Source organism: Gopherus evgoodei, chromosome 3 (assembly GCF_007399415.2).
Source record: "Gopherus evgoodei ecotype Sinaloan lineage chromosome 3, rGopEvg1_v1.p, whole genome shotgun sequence".
Classification (NCBI taxonomy): Eukaryota; Metazoa; Chordata; order Testudines; family Testudinidae; genus Gopherus; species Gopherus evgoodei.
In genome coordinates this window covers 224,197,878-224,215,341 of record NC_044324.1, presented here as the reverse complement: position 1 = coordinate 224,215,341, position 17,464 = coordinate 224,197,878, and the positions used below count along the sequence as shown (strand labels likewise).

Here is a 17,464-nt window from a genome sequence, read left to right as displayed (position 1 = left end):
CAGGAGCGGGAGCAATGGCGGGACTGAGAGCGTCCGCGGGACCTGGATCGGGACTGGCGGCATTCCGCAGTGCCCGGAGAAGATGGCCTCATCATGGCGGGCTTGCCCAATGACTGAACAACCCGCACTGGCGGTGCCGGGGGTCGGGGCAGCTCAGGCTCCGTCAGAGCAATTAGTTCCCGAGCCGTGGAGAAGGTCTCTGGCGTGGAGGGCACGACGAGCTCGACCACAGCGTGCGCCGGGGAGCTGGTAGGCACCGGACTCGACGGCTCTTGAGAGACCAGAATCAACGGTGCAGAGGCAAGCGGTGCCGCAGCAGTTGACGGTGCCGGGCGGTCCGTCTTGGATGTACACTCCGACTGCGGCGTAGATACAGGTGCCGCAGGGGCCTTGTGCCTCTTGCTCCTCGGGGAGAGGGATCGATGCTGGCCAGAAAGTTGAGCCGGTGAAGGCTGGTGCCGAGTCTTTACAGGAACCGTGCGCTCCGGTGCGGGGGGCGCACTTGTCCCCGGTGCCGGAGTTGGTGCCGAGGATGGAGGAGTTAGAGCTGCCTCCATCAAAAGTTGCTTGAGGCGAATGTCCCGCTCTTTCTTCGTCCGGGGCTTGAAAGCCTTGCAGATTCGGCACTTGTCTGCAAGGTGGGATTCGCCCAGGCACTTTAAACAGGAGTCGTGCGGGTCTCCTGCAGGCATTGGTTGATGACAGGCCACGCAGGGTTTGAAGCCCGGTAAACCGGGCATGGGCCCCAGTACTGGGGGAGGAGAAGGGGCTGGCCCCCGATCCCCTCTAACTATATACACAACTACTATAAAAACTACTAATATAAAAGTTAACTAGAACTATAGAGAACGAACTATGTACACAATGACTATATAAACGAGCGAAGAGCTTGGGAGGTGGAGATCAGCTAAGCCGCACTCCACTGTTCCAACGACTGACATGGGCGGTAAGAAAGAACTGAGGAGCGGATGGGCCGGCGGGGTATATATCAGGCACCATAGTGGCGCCACTCCAGAGGGCGCCCTGCCGGCCCACCGAGTGTTGCTAGGGTAAAAATCTCCGATGAACGTGCACGCGGCATGCGCACACCTAACTGCAATGGATATGAGCAAGCACTCGAAGAAGAAGAGCCATTTTCCCAAAAGCCATGAGTGGTCGTGACCCCAACAAGCTTCATTTTCTCTCAGAGTCAGGGAGCTTAAGGCCAGAAAAGACTAGGTGATCATCTAGTCTGCTCTGTACATCACAGGCCACTATCCTGTATGCAGTCCCTTCTGCACTTGCTTAGGAATCCAAACAGACTGAAAGAGTCACAGTAGATTCTCCTGGTGCTAACTTAACTTCCCTGAGCAGGGCATGTCCCTAATTGCCCAGAACCCCGTTGCACTGGGCTTTTCTGACCACCACACCACGAATAGCCCCAGCGTCTCCCTCCTTCATCCTGCCCCAACTTGCACAGGACTCTTGGTTCCCCTCCCCTCACAATGTATTAAAGTGTTAGTTGTTCTGATGTTATAGCAAGCAGAATAAGATCATTGGACAATGTAGCTCATGAGAGAGTTATGAGGCATTTAGGTTAGTGAGATGAATTCAGCCATGCTTCCAAAGCAGGAGAAGTACCAAGGATTATCACCTTACCTGGCCTGCTAGATTGAAGTAGGCATGGTTTGTCAGGCTAACAGGAGTCGTGCTGCTGCTTTGAGCTCGGTAGTTTATTGCGAGTTCCCCACCATCGAGTGTGTAGGTCACCCAGACTTTTAGTTCCCCAGGATACCCTTCCTCACCATCTGGGCTTGTTCTGGAGAAGCGTATGCCATTTAGCAGCACCTCCGGGGTCCAGAGAACCTGCAACAACAATTTTGTTGACATTCATTTCATTTCTCTACCTCCATTGAAAACCACATGCAAGACACTTGACATGGCTCCATTTCCAGAGGCAAACCCATCTCTCAGAATTCTTGTTTACAGCCACAGTGACATAGCATTGTTAGACAGTAAGCTTCTTGGGGCAGGAGCCTTTTTTGTTCTGTGCTTGTACAGTGCCTACCACAATAAGGTCCTGATCCATGACTGAGGCTCCCAAGTGACACAGTAATATAAATCATAATATTTTACTGAGTAACACCCTTCTCTTGTGCTACACATGGGATTTAACATAGGAAGAAGAGGCTGCCAACCAGTATTATTTCTCACTTCCTCAAGATCCTGTATATTTCAGATACATAATCTAAAAACAAATTTATATTCTGCATTTTATCTAGAGGTCTTACAATCTACATTCAGGGATCACTTAGCCCACTCTTAGGGTGGGAGCTCCTCAGCTGCACAGTTTAAAATAGGAAGTGAAAACAAACCCTGTATTCAACTGAAATGACGGGGAGAAGTTGGAGGAATAGAACAACTAAGGCTGGAGTCCAATCAGAGCACTAGGGATAACTCTCAAACGCCTCTGATAAGTGTCACAGGATCTTTAGGGTACATCTACACTGCAAAAAAAACATGGCAGTGAGTCTCAGAGCCCAGGTAAACCGACTCGGGCTCACAGGACTCAGGCAATGAGGCTAAAAACAGCCATGTAGATATTTCTGCTCAGGCTGAAGCTCAGGCTCGGAGACTCACACACACCCCTGCCAGGTTTCAGAGCCCAGGTTCCAGCCCAAGCAGGCAATGTCCACCTTGCTATTTCAGCAATGCAGCACGAGCCCCACAAGCTAAGTCAGTTGACCTGCACTCAGACTCGCTGCCATGGGTCTTTTTTTACAGTGTAGACATACCCAGAATGACCACAAACAGTTAGAATCACATCAGAAAGGTGCCATGCTCCCACGGCACCATGCGGAAGCACGGGTACGTGACCAACACAGAGCAAGGAATATTGTCTGTGCTGAAGCAAGTCCCTTGGAGTCACAACTAGGCCCAATCCTGCTTAGCTTGTGAGATGCAATGTACTCACAGCATGAGGCTCCAAGTCACATACATGTTGCTTACCCCTTTCTTCCTCTTTTCCTTGCTTTCTTCTTTCATAGCACCATCAAGCTGAGCTAGAGAGGCAGCACTGCAGCAAGCTTTCAGAAGCTGCATTGTGATGAGAACTCTGGCACACCACTTCACATCTCTGTGTACCTGACTTTACCTACCCTTATAACAGGGATAATAAATGCTTACCTGCCTTACAGTGCTATCCTGAGTATTAATTCATTCACACTTGGAAAGTGCTTTGAGCTCCATGGCAGGAAGGTGTTCTAAAAGGGGAAATCATAGGCAAATTATAATCCTGTGTATTTGCTTTCTGGGTTTGGGTCAGGACGGCAAAGACTCTGGGATTTCCCCAGCTCTCTGGACACACGGACAGGACCAATAACTAGTTGAATCGCAGTATTCTCATACCGCGTAGAGTTTCATCCTCCAAGTTCCCTAGTCAGCTTCCTTCTAATTGGAATGAAGTTACATCAGACTGCTCTCTATTTGCCATGGCTGAATGGACCTTCACATGCTCTTCTCTTTGCAGATGTGCATGGTCTTGACCCAGACATGGAAATCAAATAATCAGGTCAATTGTAATGTGCCTTTCTGCAAGTGGGACTGCTACAAGTACTGACTCTGCATTCTAAGCAGCTATACCACAGCAAGCATACAGAGAAGGAAGGAGGTAGACAAATCTAGCTAGTGGGGAAATGAGAGTCCAATGTCACAGAGTGTAAAAATAGTTGCTGCAGTCAGTGGCTACTAACTCCTTGTCACATGGCAAGGATGTAATTTTATGTAATCCTGACCTACTTTATATAACTCAGACCAGGAAAGCAAGATTAGTTCCTTACCAGCTTTCTGGAGCGCCAAACATTATTTATCATGCGGTCTATGTGGTAGGAGATGTAGTTGCAAAAAGTACTCTCTCTCTCTCTTCTCCCAGCTGTCAGTTTAACAACAGCACAGGACATTGTGTCCTGCTTGCGAAGCTGAATTTCTGTCCTGAAATCTCTTCTTTACTGTTTAAAATAGTCTTCAGAGAACGTTTAAAAGAAATAACCTACATGTTCAGAATAAGTACTACTGTATAATTTTCACTGTGCAGTAGGAGAAACCATAGGAAAAATATGTTATGCATTTTTGGCTCACATCCTTCACTGATGTAAATGTGCAGATCAGTGGAATTATGCAGATTTACCCCAGCTGAGGATCTGGCCTTTGGTTACACTGCGACTGCTTTGATAACATGACTATTTGGTAACATGACATCTACTGCACTGTGGTAACAGCACTTCTTGGGTGATTAAAGGCCTTCCTATTAGAGCCTGTACATACACACTAACTAACTGAAGGGGAGATCTCATTGAAGTGACTATTCAAAGAAAGATCATTGAGGTTTTCTGGTCCTCAAAATCAGCATTCTATTCCCACAGAACTGACAATTTTTGTTGAACATTGCCCTCCAGGATTAAAAGAAAAGCACAAGCGCACAAAACCCCACCTGCCATTAACAGTCATCCAAGCCCAGATAGCAGCTTCATGGACGAAAACAACTGTCTGAGAGGATTTGCTATTAAATGTACATATATTTCTACTTTGTTTTTTAAATTAAATATTTCGTTTTTTTCTGTCCATGAAGGCTCTAAGGCAGCTGGAATCCCATAGGTGCAGGAACTATGGGTGCAGGGGGTTATGCAGCACCCCCAGGTTTTGCACAGGGTCCCGGCTGCCTGCCCCACACCCAGGGGCTCTGCTGCTGGTCCCCGTCCCGGCCGCTGGTGTCGCACCTGGAGTCTCGGCCACCAACCAGGGGTTCCAGTCACCAGGCCCCGTGCCCGGCCTGGCACCCAGGGTCCAGGCTGCTAGCCCCATGGCTGGGGCTCAGCTCCTGACCCTGGCCCAGGACTCCGCACCCATCCCCAGCTGTGACCCCAGCCTCTGCCCCCTTACCCTGTCTGCATCCCCCCACTCCTGAAGCCACAGCCCTGCTCCTGGCCCCAGCTCAAGGGGGCGGTGAGGGGCACAGACATGGGTAAGTGGAGGGGGTGCGTAGCTCAGTACCCCCACTCTAAAAACTGTTCCAACACCACTGTGAAGCCCTAGGGAAATTGGGCTTGATCCTAAGAGGCACTGAGTACTCTATTCCTGATTTAGCCAGGCACATACTTAATTTCAAGCATATAAGTCAGCCTGCTGAATTCAATGGGACAGCTCATGTGCTTGAAGTTAAGCTGGTGCTTGCGGACTTTGCTGGATCAGGACCAGAGTGCTGGGCACTCTGCAGGATCGAGCCTCTAATGACATTCCAAAAGACAAGAGGCGGGACCTGAGTGATTGAGGTCATGTGTATATTGGAAAATGATACTATTTGTATTGCCACTGCACCTAGGAGCCCTAGTGATAGACCAGGCACTGCACAAACACCAAACAAAAAAACAGTCTCTGCCCCAAGGAGCTTACAGTCCAAGTTTTGTATCCTTATTTTTAGAAACTGAACAAAATGCACCTATAGATAACAAAACAAGGTTGTGATCAAACACTAAATGGCAGCCAATACAGGTTACAAAAAAGATGTGTTGATACTTATATGGGAAGTATGGTAATAATGGCAAAGAGTGTTTTACAAAAGGGGGATACCTGGCATTAAACTTTATCTTGATCTTTAAACATGGGTGCTCAATGAAAAGCTGCTAATTCCTGCACTTTGGAGGACATGAGCCAGCTCTGAGAGCGGACTTTGTTAATGCTATATACAGTTATTTCTGTAGCTGATTGAAAAGAACAGAACTAACAAAATCAAAATTTGTAAGTGTGAAAAAAATGGGTTTCATAGAAAATATTTGGAAGATATTTCAGGAAAATATCTCAAACTTATAATAAAGACAGTCCATCTCTCCAAACAGAAAGAACATAATGCTATACAGTAATCTGCCTGGGAACCTTTGAATCAGATGACTTCAAGCTGACCAGCTAGGTGACAACTGGTACTGCTCAACACCACTCAGCTAGTCATGGCTATACATTGCTGACACATCCAGTCCTTGTCTACTCTGGCCACAGAGGTCAGCACTCTGAACTGGAGAACACCCAATTGAGTTTAAACACTGGACAGTTTTCAAATGTAGACAAGTACTGGGAAAGAGACTTACACTGTTTAAAACTCCTTATTTAGTTTTTTTTAGAATCCATTTGACTCCAGTGTATAATAGTATTTGAGATAAAAGATGTCTTTGCTAAAATTAAAACTGAAGACGTCCCTGCCGTGGCAAGGGGAGCAAGGGGTAACAGAGCGACAGGGAGGAGAAATGGCTTTCCACAGTCACCCAGCAGGCAGAGTCCAGACCCAGACCCGCAGCAGGGGCCAGTTGGGCAGCAGACAATATTCCTAAACAGGAGCAGCTTACCAGCTGTAAAAGCTGCACGGGGCAAATTGCAGGGATTGGGTGTTTTAATCGTACAGAGCTGAAGGATCATTGTAAAACAAGGAGATATTAGTATGATAAGGAAGCCATTTGGAAAGAGTGTCAACTTTCAAGGTACAGAAAGCTTGTCCTCAAACATCAATAACACAGAGATAAAGCATACTAAAATCAACCTCTTCCTTTAACAGGATGCTCCTGATTGAAAACAAGGGAGATTAGAATCAGTTTGACCATGATCAGATTTACCTTGTCAAACCCTTTGTTCCCTCCATGCAGACAGTTGGGTGGGTTGTTGAGGGCCAACTGATACTCTTTTCCTTCCACCGTGAATTTCCCATTACCAATTCTATTAGCAACTCGCCCAATAGTGGCTCCAAAGTAGGGGTGTTTGTTGACATAACCTAACAAAAATAAATTTCATTCAAAATAAAGTTCTAGTTTGACTGTGATCCCTAGGGCCAGGCAGATGGAGCTCAGAAAGTAGGGTTGGGTGGGGGTGGGAAAAACAGTCCTGGCAATAAGACAAGGGTCTTAATTTAAGATGAGAATGTAGAAGGTGTCTGCAAGTCTCCATTTGTTTACTAATTTGAGTTCTAGAAGGCATCCCCAATTGCATATCTTGGAGGTGCATGTCCATTTCCATCACACCCAACAACTGCCCTGCACTCCTCATGCCCTTCCAGAACGGGAGAGTTTCATTTCTCAAAACTCATGGCTGCCGAACAAGGAACTGTGGAGTTTAAGGTCCTTTTACAAGAACACCCACCTAAACAAGATGTACATGTTAAAAAGCCAGGAAATGGAGAACTAAGGTGACACTTCCCACCCAGTGTAGCCACCTGGAGCACTAGGCTGATGCATTAGCCACAAGGCAATCCTTCCTGCTAAATACCATGGAGGTGAGGCACTGCTCCATTGTAGTTCATGTGCAAGAGATGGGCAGAATCAGGAACTAAATGTTTTTAACATTTAACATTCTCTGTGCAGATCTCAGCCAGGTGGTCACCTCCAAAACACGCTACTGTAATTGGCTTGTTCAGCATCCCAGAGGCAGGTTGTGGGAGAGCCCAGGACACACACTAGATCTTCTGAGCCCCAGTACACTGCCACAGCCACAAGACTGTCTTTTTCCTGCTTGCAGCCCTTTCCCTATTCACAATCAATATATGGACACTATGTTGCTGCCTAGGGCAAGCCACCTTGGTAGATTCACTTAAAAGGGCGGCAGGGCTGGGGGGAGCCTTGGGCCAGTCTTTAGAGACTGGATCTATTCATGGCTTTGCCTGAAAGGCCCTTGAGCAGATGTTTATTTGCTACATAGGGGAAGGATAGTAGTCTCCCCTCAGGACAGGGATATAGGCAACCTGGGTTATTATTAAGAGGTGTGAAATGCACAGAAATATTTCTCACTGTCAGGGGAAGAAATTTTAATTTTAGTTTCTAGTTCCCAACTCAGTTCCCCTTCCCTTGTGATATATTGTGTGAGAAGGTCTCCCTAACACTCTCTCACTGCTGCAGAAGATGAACATGGCTCACAGCAGGTGAGCTCACAAAGTAAACTCCAATAGCTTACAGGTGTTCAAGCTAAAAAGTTCTTGGTACTGATGCTAGGTCTCAGCAAGGGCAGTGCAGTGATGTGGGCTTCATGGGGATAGCGACCCCTGTCTGGTCCATATCTGTGCATTACGAGAAGGCTGACATTTAAAAAACAGGTCTTTTCCCTTTTGTTGGGGGCTGGGGGAGGGGTCTGTACTCTAGAGAATACTGTCATCCACTGTCACCAAATTTTCACCCCAGACTTGACCCAGCCTCTGAACTGACAGGCCAATTTCTGAGCCACCCTACTAAGCATATGAATTTTAGAAAGGTTTGAAAATTAAAATCTACATAGAAACCAATTAGTGCTTCACCATAGTAACACATGCACCCTAATAACCAGAGACACCAAACCCATTCATCCAAATCTACTTCTTTCCTTAGACAAAAAAAACAGATTAATACACGGTCTCTGCTCTGCTCTCAGATTCTCCATCGAGAATGGAAAGTAGAATTTGGCCTCCTACTTTCACGCAATTTGTGAGATAACAAGAAGGAGGGAATGCATGAAATAAAAGCAGCCTGATATGTGTCTGCCAGGGAGCTGCCAGCAAGTCTGGAGTGTATGTTCCCTTCTGGAGCTAAGCGAGCATTCGGAGTGCTTCCTCAGTATTCGGAAGAGGTGAGAACATGGTCCCAATGTGACAGCTGGGGCATTCTGTCCTCAGCGGTCACCCCATGGAGCTCCAAGTGGCTCATATAATTTGCCTTAAAAACAGGAAGAAAGCACCTATTTGCAGTCAGGTGGTGACTGACTAGCTGCTTATTGCCGGACTCATCTGTGCTGCGTGCCTGGCTCAGATCTGTTTAGGGATACAATGACCTCAAGGCAGCCATTTCCCCGTCAAGCCTTATTTCATGGGCTTTCCAAAGGCCCAGCTCAATGTAATGCAGAGTAACCCCTAGTCTGAGGAAACCCATTCATTTCAGTGTCACTGCTCCATTGTAGTTCATGAGCAAGAGATGGGCAAAATCAGGAACTAAATGTTTTTAAGAACTAGACTCAGCAGAGTAACAGACAGGCCTGTCAGCTCCACTCTAGTAAGGCACTAGTCAGAAATGTCTACTCAGACCCCTCACTCCCGGAGCCCTGAATATTCAGGCTTGTCCTCTCAGGCCTCTACCATCCGCATCGCTGTCCCTCCTCTCCATACAAAGCACAACTTCTTGGATCACTTACCCTGCCTGCCCCCTCTTGAAGCCTCTCCACCTGTTCCCCTCTTTCTCCACACTGGGGTCAAGCTACTTGTCTTCACTTCATGGGTCTTCATGACTCTGCACTCACTGCATGCACTCCCACCTCTTGTCCACCAACCCCGCCTGCTCTGCTGCATCAAGGTTGCCAGCCTCCTCCGCCCCCTTGTCAGTTCTCACATAGACCTTCCTGTGCTAGCATCCATACTGCTGCCACCTGCACATGGAACACCTGCCCTGAAATGATCCATAAGTCCCCAGCCTCTCCAACCAGCTCTGCTGCTGCAGCCAGGGACAGCCGGGGATTGACAGCATTCACAGTGTTATTAATTATCTGTATGACCCTAGTGCCTAGGAGCCCTAGCCATGGGCCAGAACCATGCTAGGTGCTGTACAAACAGAACAAACACATGGCCCCTGACCCATTTTCGAGTTTTGCAAGCCTGACTCTGATCTCACTTGCATAGATGTGTAAATCAGGAGCAACTCCAGTGCAATCGACAGAGAGATACTTGGGTGCTAAGAGATAAAGGTTACATACTGGGCAAGGACTATCCCATTTTGTGGTTGTACACACCTAGCACAATTTAGCTAAGGTTCTCCTATGGCTCCCATCACCATATCTGAGCACTTCCCATGCTGCTGCATTTATTGGCACAGCTCTGCCATCAGGCAGGGCAGGGAAATTATCCCCTTGTACAGCTGGGGAATTGAGGCATAGAGAGGCTAAGTGACTTCCCCAAGGTCACAAAAGGAGTTTACAGCAGAGCAGGTAACTGTACCCAGGATCTCTTAAGTCCCAGCTTGGGGCCCTCACCATTTGACCATTCTCCTTCTCAAGGCTTCATTCTTGACTGGGGCCTCTAACTGCTACAGTAATCAAAATTATAATAATGTATCTCATGGCCATAAGAACAACTCTACTGATCAGGCCAACGGTCCATGTAGCCCAGTATCCCGGCCCTGACACTGGTCAGTGTCAGATGCTTCAGAGAGAATGCAAAGAGCAGAGTAATTTTGAAAGCTCCACCTCTATTGTCCAGTCCCAGCTTCCGGCAGTTGGAGATTTAGGTATACCCAGAGCATGGGCTTACATTCTAATCTTCAGGATTTTATCTAATTCTTTTTTGAACCCAGTTATACTTCTGGCCTTCACATCATCCCCCCGCAACAAGTTCCATGGGATGACTCTGTGTTGTTTGAAGAAATACTTTACTTTAAACCTGCTGCCTATTAATTTCATTGGCAACCCCTGGTTCTTGTGTTATGAAGGGGTAAATAACTCTTCCTTATTCACTTTCTTCACACCAGTATGATTTTATAGACCTCTGTCATATCCCCCCTTAGTCATCTCTTTCCTAATTGTAAAGTCCCAGATGCTGTGCTGTGATTGAAAGTCTTTGTTCTAAAGAGCAAAAGTCCTTCTGGACTGGGGAAGGAAGTTTTTCTTCTTTTGTGGTGGGGATTCTATGTAATATGGGTTTGATCCTGCTTCCACTGAAGCAAATGGCTACCTGCAAACCCTCCTCCTCTCCCCCCACACACACTGACTGAAACAGAAGCCTCTCCATTGCCTTGCCCATAATGCAGTAGTCACTCACACCAGTGTGGGTGGATGGAACATGGTAGTGTTTTGCACTCCCTGTGCACTACAGGACTATGCTGGGGGCAGGGCCATGGAGAACCAGGGGCCTAGTGAGAGGTGCCTTAGAAAAGGATCAGAAAGAAAATAACCAAGAAGCTAGGTCAATGCATACTGTCTTTGAAAAAATGGATTTAAACCCACCTTCCAAGCGATCAAAACCCAGGACAATGTCGGAGAGCTTCCCATCCCTGCCTTTGGTTTCCAGTGCCGTGATTATACAGCCTAAGGAGATAATCTCCACTTTAACACTGTCTGATTTCAGGAGGAACTTTTCAACAGCCCCTCCTCCTCCCTTCTGGGGCAAGTGTCCAAACACCTCTCTGGTCACCTCTGTCATTTCACCTCGCAGCCGGATGTCTCTGGAAAACAAGAGGGAAACCACAACACCAAGGTAAGCAGACAGCTGAGGAGGGGAAATCCAGAAAGCAGAGGCAGCAGCAAGAAAACACACACTGCAAACAGGGCAGCGCTTGGAGCCAGGAAATCACATGATCCTCCCCCAAGCAGGCCAAGCCAGATGAGCAGACAGGGACAGACCTTTCCTGGCCCCTCTCTGCAGCAGGGAGGCCAGCCAATATTCTGCCAAACAGAAACTAAGATACAACCTCCTCTATAGCGCGACTATCAGCTACTCCATCCCATAACAGCAGCAAGTGAACACTACGGGGTCCAGCCATTCAAGCTCCAGATAGAGGGTTGCATGCTGGGATATGTAGTCCACACTGTTGGCACCAAGAAGGGGAGAGCTGTAGGCTGTGGCCTGTAGTTTTGAGACATGAGCTAGAATAAAAGGGCAGAGAGACTTTCAAAATGCAGGATTACCAAACTCCAGGGTTCAAAATCTGGAGTCAGACCCCCAAAATCAGCAGACTGGCTTAAAAATTATGAGATTTTACAAAATAATACATTGTGGGGTCATTTTATTTGCCTTCCGGCACTTGAGTTTTTAGGATACACTCAGATCACATTTTCAAGGGTTTTTTTTGCAATCAGGAGGACCTGAAACTTACCGTCGTTTTAAAAGGAAGCTGAGATTCTCTCATAAGCATCTTACTCTGGCAGCTGGAGATTTAAGACAATCACCAAATATGGCAAGACTCACAATAGAATTGTGAGCATTGGCAACAATGATAACTTGTGTGTGCTGGAGAAGAAAGGCGATCTGCTAAGACTTGGAAGTGATATGTACTAGAAATCACTTTGGGGACACTCTCCTTCAGCACTGCCAACCCCCATGCATTCTAAATCATGAGTCAGGGCCTCAGAATCATGAGATTTATCAAAATAATAAATGTTCACAGGTTTTTTTTGTTTGCCTTCTGAGTTTGTGCCTTTAAAGGGTCACATTCTCAGGCATTCTCCACAATTGAAGGCTGGAAACTTAATTTTTAACTGAAAACTGAGATTCCCATTTAATCACAGAACTCCAGGAGCTGGAAGTTAAGAAACATACTAAATGTCATGAGTCTCAAAATAAAACTGCAAGAATTGGCAACCGTGCTTTTAACTCCTTTGAAGTTGAGATTTTTGGAGAGACAAGGTATACTCTTCTCCCATATCATGGCAGTGTTTGCCATGCATTATTTAAGCACTATGCAGGTAAACAGCTTGATATTTCTAAGAAGTATGACAGTAAGGGAGTAAAATAAGTGTTGAAATATCCTTAGGCCCCAATCCTGTAACACTGCATCATTTTACTCACATGAGTAGCTCCTCTGAGTTCAACGGGGCTACACATGGGAGTAAAGCAAAGGGGACATTCACATGGGTTGCAGGATTAGGACCTTAGCTAGTAGATTCCATTGTTTTTAGCATTTGAGTTCTTTAAAATATCACTTGGACAGTCCCAACTTAAAGTCAAGCAAGTATGGCTGGGTTGTAGCATTTCGTAAATCAAAATAAAATCATTATGAAAAACAGGCTTTTGGCAATTAATATCTTGTTATTGATTTTATTACATTTATAAACTTGATTATCTGTGAAGCATGGACACTGACAGTCTTCATAACAAGCAGCAACATCTGGCACATATACCTCTATAGATGTAGTTGCATAATGGAAATGGATGAGAGAGATGTGGATTTTTGTAAGTCACAGTGTTGATATTTTTGCATTTACATTATCATGATGATTTGTCCTTTCTAACAGGAGGTGCCTTTTGGTCCCAATGAGGATGGAGGCTGAGTGCTGTATCAGTGCACAGGTAGCCAGTTCCTGCCCCAAACATCTGACTTGCCTGTCACATTCACCTGTATCTTTGTCAAGAGGAGGGAAGGACAAGAAGAATAACAAAACTAAGATCATGTTGTTACATCGGTCACTACTGTGCAGTCTGATGGCCCCATATACCTAGAGGAGCATTAGAAGAATATGAAATAAATGCAGCTTTCCCTACTTGCTTTATAACTAGAGCTGCACAGAAGATGGGGTAAAGGGTCTTCATGGAAAATTTTGACAAGAGTTAAAAGAAAATAGTTGTTGTCAAAATTTTCCACAGAATCTTCAACTTCTCATTGAAACTGAAAAATACGGGGCTTTGGTTCCTTGATGAAAAGTCAAAATTTTCCATGAAAAAGACACTTTTTGCAGGGGAAAAGAGGTTGTTTCATTTTCTATCAAAAACCAGTTTAGATGGAAAATATACTACTAGCCCTGCCTATTGCCTGTAAACATAACAGCCAGTCTGGGGTTTGAAGAAAGAGAGCAGCAGCCTCATTGGTTAATTCCAGCAGGACATTCCATGCATAGTACACAGCATGGGCAGAAGTATGGAGCCGCTTGCAACAGATACAGACATCTGGACCTTCAAGGCTGGGCCCATTGCACTGACTCCATCACTTCACCAATCAGAGACTTGCAGATCCCTGGTGAGGGCCAGAGTCTAAGGTGATGGTGAAGTGGTAACTGGTGCTGAGTAGCACAGACAAGCAATGAGCCAGAGAAACAACCCCAGAGGCAGTATCTTGAATGGACTTGAAGGTGAAGGGGGCTGGGGTACATGTCTGTGTGTGAAAGAGATAGATTTAGCTCTATGAACAGAAAGAAAAGGACAGGTCCTGCCTCCAGGACACTGAGGTATTATGAATGGGGCTGTGCATGGCTTTGTCAGGAGAGGAAGCTGGCCTGCTGGTTGGAACTAGAGCAGCCAGGCCTAGTGTCCAGAGCCCAGTTCAAGAGTCAAGTTACCAAATCCAGGTAATAAGTCAGAGCCAAGGCTCAGAGCATCTGCTGGACCAGAAGCAAGGCCATAGCCACAGGTATGAAATGCTACTGAGCAAGGAGGCCTGCTGCAGGGTCTGAGAATGTTCCTGCAGGAGCCTTTAGCCCATCAGGAGGCTGGGTTCATTAGCTGAATCAGCTGAGGGCAATGAGCTGGGTCTGTTCAGCCCTGGGTCCCTGACAGTAGGAGAAAGGGTTGGGGCTATGGACTCATTTGGGCAAGAGAGAAGGAGAGGTGAAAAAAGGATGGAGGGAGGAGGAGAAAGTAGCACAGAGAACCAGGCAAAAGCAAAACTGCAGAAGCAAGGGGCCCTACTGCAGGCAGGAGAAGCCTGTAGGGATCCTCTGGGGAGCTGACATGGTGTCCAGCTGGCCAATGTAACTGTGATGACAGGCAGTACCATGATCAGCAGTGGGCTGCAGATATTGCTGCTGCAGTCAGTATGGTAACACAAACAGATATTCACTGAGTGGTGATGCTGGAGGAAGAGCAATATGTGCAAGGTATTATTATGGTAGCCAATGGATCATCCCCTAATTTCATTAACATCACAGCCTAAGGTTGCAGACTTCCTGCCACTTATCTCCAACAAGCAGGTGGAAAGAGAGGAGCATTAGAAGAATATGAAATAAATGCAGCTTTCCCTACTTGCTTTATAACTAGAACTGCATTTCAAATCCACATGGCCATGTCTGGGCAGCCCCTCCCATCCTCTGTAGTGTTCATGTCAGCCCCCACCACTCAGCCTGGATGGGGAACTGCTGTGATCCAGTTAGTGGGGTACCTTGCGCGGTGGGTTTGAGGCCAGCACTGAATTGGGATTAGTCAAGGGCTGTGGCTGGGTGTCCCCAGGGCGGGGAGTGATGTGGGCTGGCAGCAGGAGACCGACAGAGCTCAGCCAGGGTTTGCTCATCTCCCCACTCCACCTCCACACACTGTGGCCCAAGTGACCAAAAAGACTGGTCACAAGAGGCACCGGATCAAACATAAACATCCCTCTCTAGGTATTAAGAAGCTCTGCTTTACCCCGCAAAACTCAAACTTGCCCACAGTCCTTGGCCATTCAGCATCCAATCAGTGAACTCCACACCAATAACCAGGGGAGCTCCTGTTTCCCCAAAGCTCCCTGTCCTGGCTGCTGCTGGCAAAGCCCCTGCCTCTCATTCCCTTGTGGCTGACTGATCTGATTCTGAACAGACTGCCTGGCTCAGGGGGGGCCTCTGAGTGGGGCAGCAGAAGGCAGGGCTTGGGGGTACACTGAAAGGGTTTATGCCCTACCACAGAGAGCTGCTCAGGTGGGTTGTTTGTGCAGAAGGAGGGGTTGTGAGGCTATTTGTTTGGATACCCTGGAACGAAACGGCTGTTGGCTTTGATGCGGTAGGCATTTGGGGAGTATGTGGGTGGAGGTAGCTCAGCTCTGGGGAGTGGGTTGTTCCCAGAGGATGGTGTTAGCGGTATGGCTGAGGTAACCAGGGATTTGTTCTTGTTACCCCATTCTGAGACCCGGTCCATCCTCATTAAGGATCTGAACCAGAGCCCAATAAATCAATGGGAGTCTTTCCATTGTTCTTCAGTGGGCCCCGAGTCAGGCACTAAGAAGGGGGATGAAGCTTGAGTGGGCTCCATTGGACTTTAAGAGGAAAGTTAACAGTTAACAGGAAGAGATGAACAGCTGGGGGTTTGGGAACCCTGGTTACAAGTGAAGAACAAAGGGCTGGTCTAATAGATCTAGAGGTGCAGAGAGATGCCTGGGCATCCTTCATTTAGGAACATATGCTGCCAGAACAAGGTTTGTTCTTATGAAAGGAGGGTCTCAGTCATCCTGCCTCACAAATGCTGTGAGAAGGGCTATTGGGAAGCAGGACCTAACTACAGACAAGAGGGCATCTTGTTAGTTAAGCTTAGGCTCTAGAATGCATGTTATGATTTTAGCTTAGATGTAACCCTTTCTTTCTATTAATCAGACTTGCTTCTTCTCCCATCTCCATACTTTGTTCAGTAAACTTATTCTTGTTTTCACTACAAATGTTTATAAGTGCTGTGTGTGAAGTGGAGCGACGATACTGATGTGACACTGATAAACTGGGGTGTGCCGTTCTTCGGGGAACAGTGGATCTGGTAATGCTGTGAGTGTCCCATGGCACGGGGGCCCAGCTGGGCAATGTAGGAGGATGCTTGGAAGGCTCAGGGGTTGGACTGTGCCTATCGCTGACCTGCAAGAGGGACAGTAGTGCCCACGTGGGCTGAGAAGGGAGTGCTTGAGTTGCCCGTGGCTGATGGAACTGACTCCCAGAAGGCACAGATAAGATTTCCTCACAGTAAGGGCAGGTGGTAGTGAAGTGCCTCACATCCTGGGCACCCCCCGCCTTCCGGGAACCATCACAGTAATTCCATCCCTATTCAGCAAAGCCCCTTGCACATGATTAAATGCCATAGATTCCAATGGGGTTTAAGTGCTTTGATAAATCCCATATTTGGGACAACCCTTGTGGAAAAGTCCTATATCATTGCATAGGGATTAAATCAATAAGGTTTTATAGAAATGTAACACCATTCTATAGAAATTACTCTCAACACTTTTCCAATTTAATAGAAAATGATAACCTTTCTCTAGATTTTTTGATCCATCCTATAGAATGTAATAGAGAATTCTAATGTTCTGTTCTATACTGCTGACATTAGAACTGTTTGTGATTAGCAAATGTGCTCTGTGATCTGTAGCTTGGTGAGGAAGTGGTGATGGAGACTGTGGCTTTTGTAACATTAAAGGAGTTGATATTCTGATTTAGTTCTATGATTCATTTCAAGGAGGGTCTGGGTTCATCTGCTTATCTAACATTATCATCAGTAATTCATTCATGCTCTGTGTTCCCCACCCACACATACAGGGGCCCACAGTGATGCTCAAAGGAGTGAGTGGGTGGCAACACCATTGTACTATATTTGATCAAATACCATAAATTAGCGATTTACAATTTTCAAGCGTCTTCTGGTTACAAGTTAACCAGAATGGGAAATAACCTGCCAGCTCACTCCTACCACTCAGTCACATAGAGACTAAGGGAGGGACTGCTCCCTTTGTTCCTGGTTCCTTCAGAGTTCAGAGAAACAGGACTTTGTATGTTCTTTGTAAATGTCAGGTATTTCACTGATGCAGTTTTATCACCAATGTCTATTTTCAGTTGGAAGATCCCCAGGGCCCTGAACTTTGACTAGCTGCTTGGGAGCAGAGTAGGGTGACCAGGTGTCCGGTTTTGGTCCGGAACACCCGGTCAAAAAGGGATCTTGGCAGCTCCGGTCAGCACCACTGACTGGGCCCTTGACTGTCTGGTTTGCGGCGCCATGCAGCAGGGCTGGCAGGCTCCCTGCTAGCCACCACACCATGTGGCTCCCAGGTCAGGAAGCAGCCAGCATGTCCGA

At 46.9% G+C, this 17,464-nt stretch overlaps 1 protein-coding gene across 8 annotated transcripts in view; it reads right to left on the bottom strand.

Annotated features, from left to right (window-relative positions):
- The window catches only part of GALM (galactose mutarotase), a 72,145-nt gene that overhangs the window by 24,557 nt on the left and 30,124 nt on the right, over positions 1–17,464 (bottom strand). For 4 of the 8 annotated variants that reach the window (XM_030558274.1, XM_030558276.1, XM_030558277.1 and 1 more), the window contains 3 exons: positions 10,966–11,183; positions 6,636–6,790; positions 1,639–1,845 (listed from right to left, as the gene is read on the bottom strand). In XM_030558274.1, the coding sequence (XP_030414134.1) occupies positions 1,639–1,845; positions 6,636–6,790; positions 10,966–11,161 (558 nt within the window). In that variant the 5' untranslated portion in view covers positions 11,162–11,183. The other 4 variants (XM_030558275.1, XM_030558272.1, XM_030558278.1 and 1 more) reach the window with 4 other exon arrangements.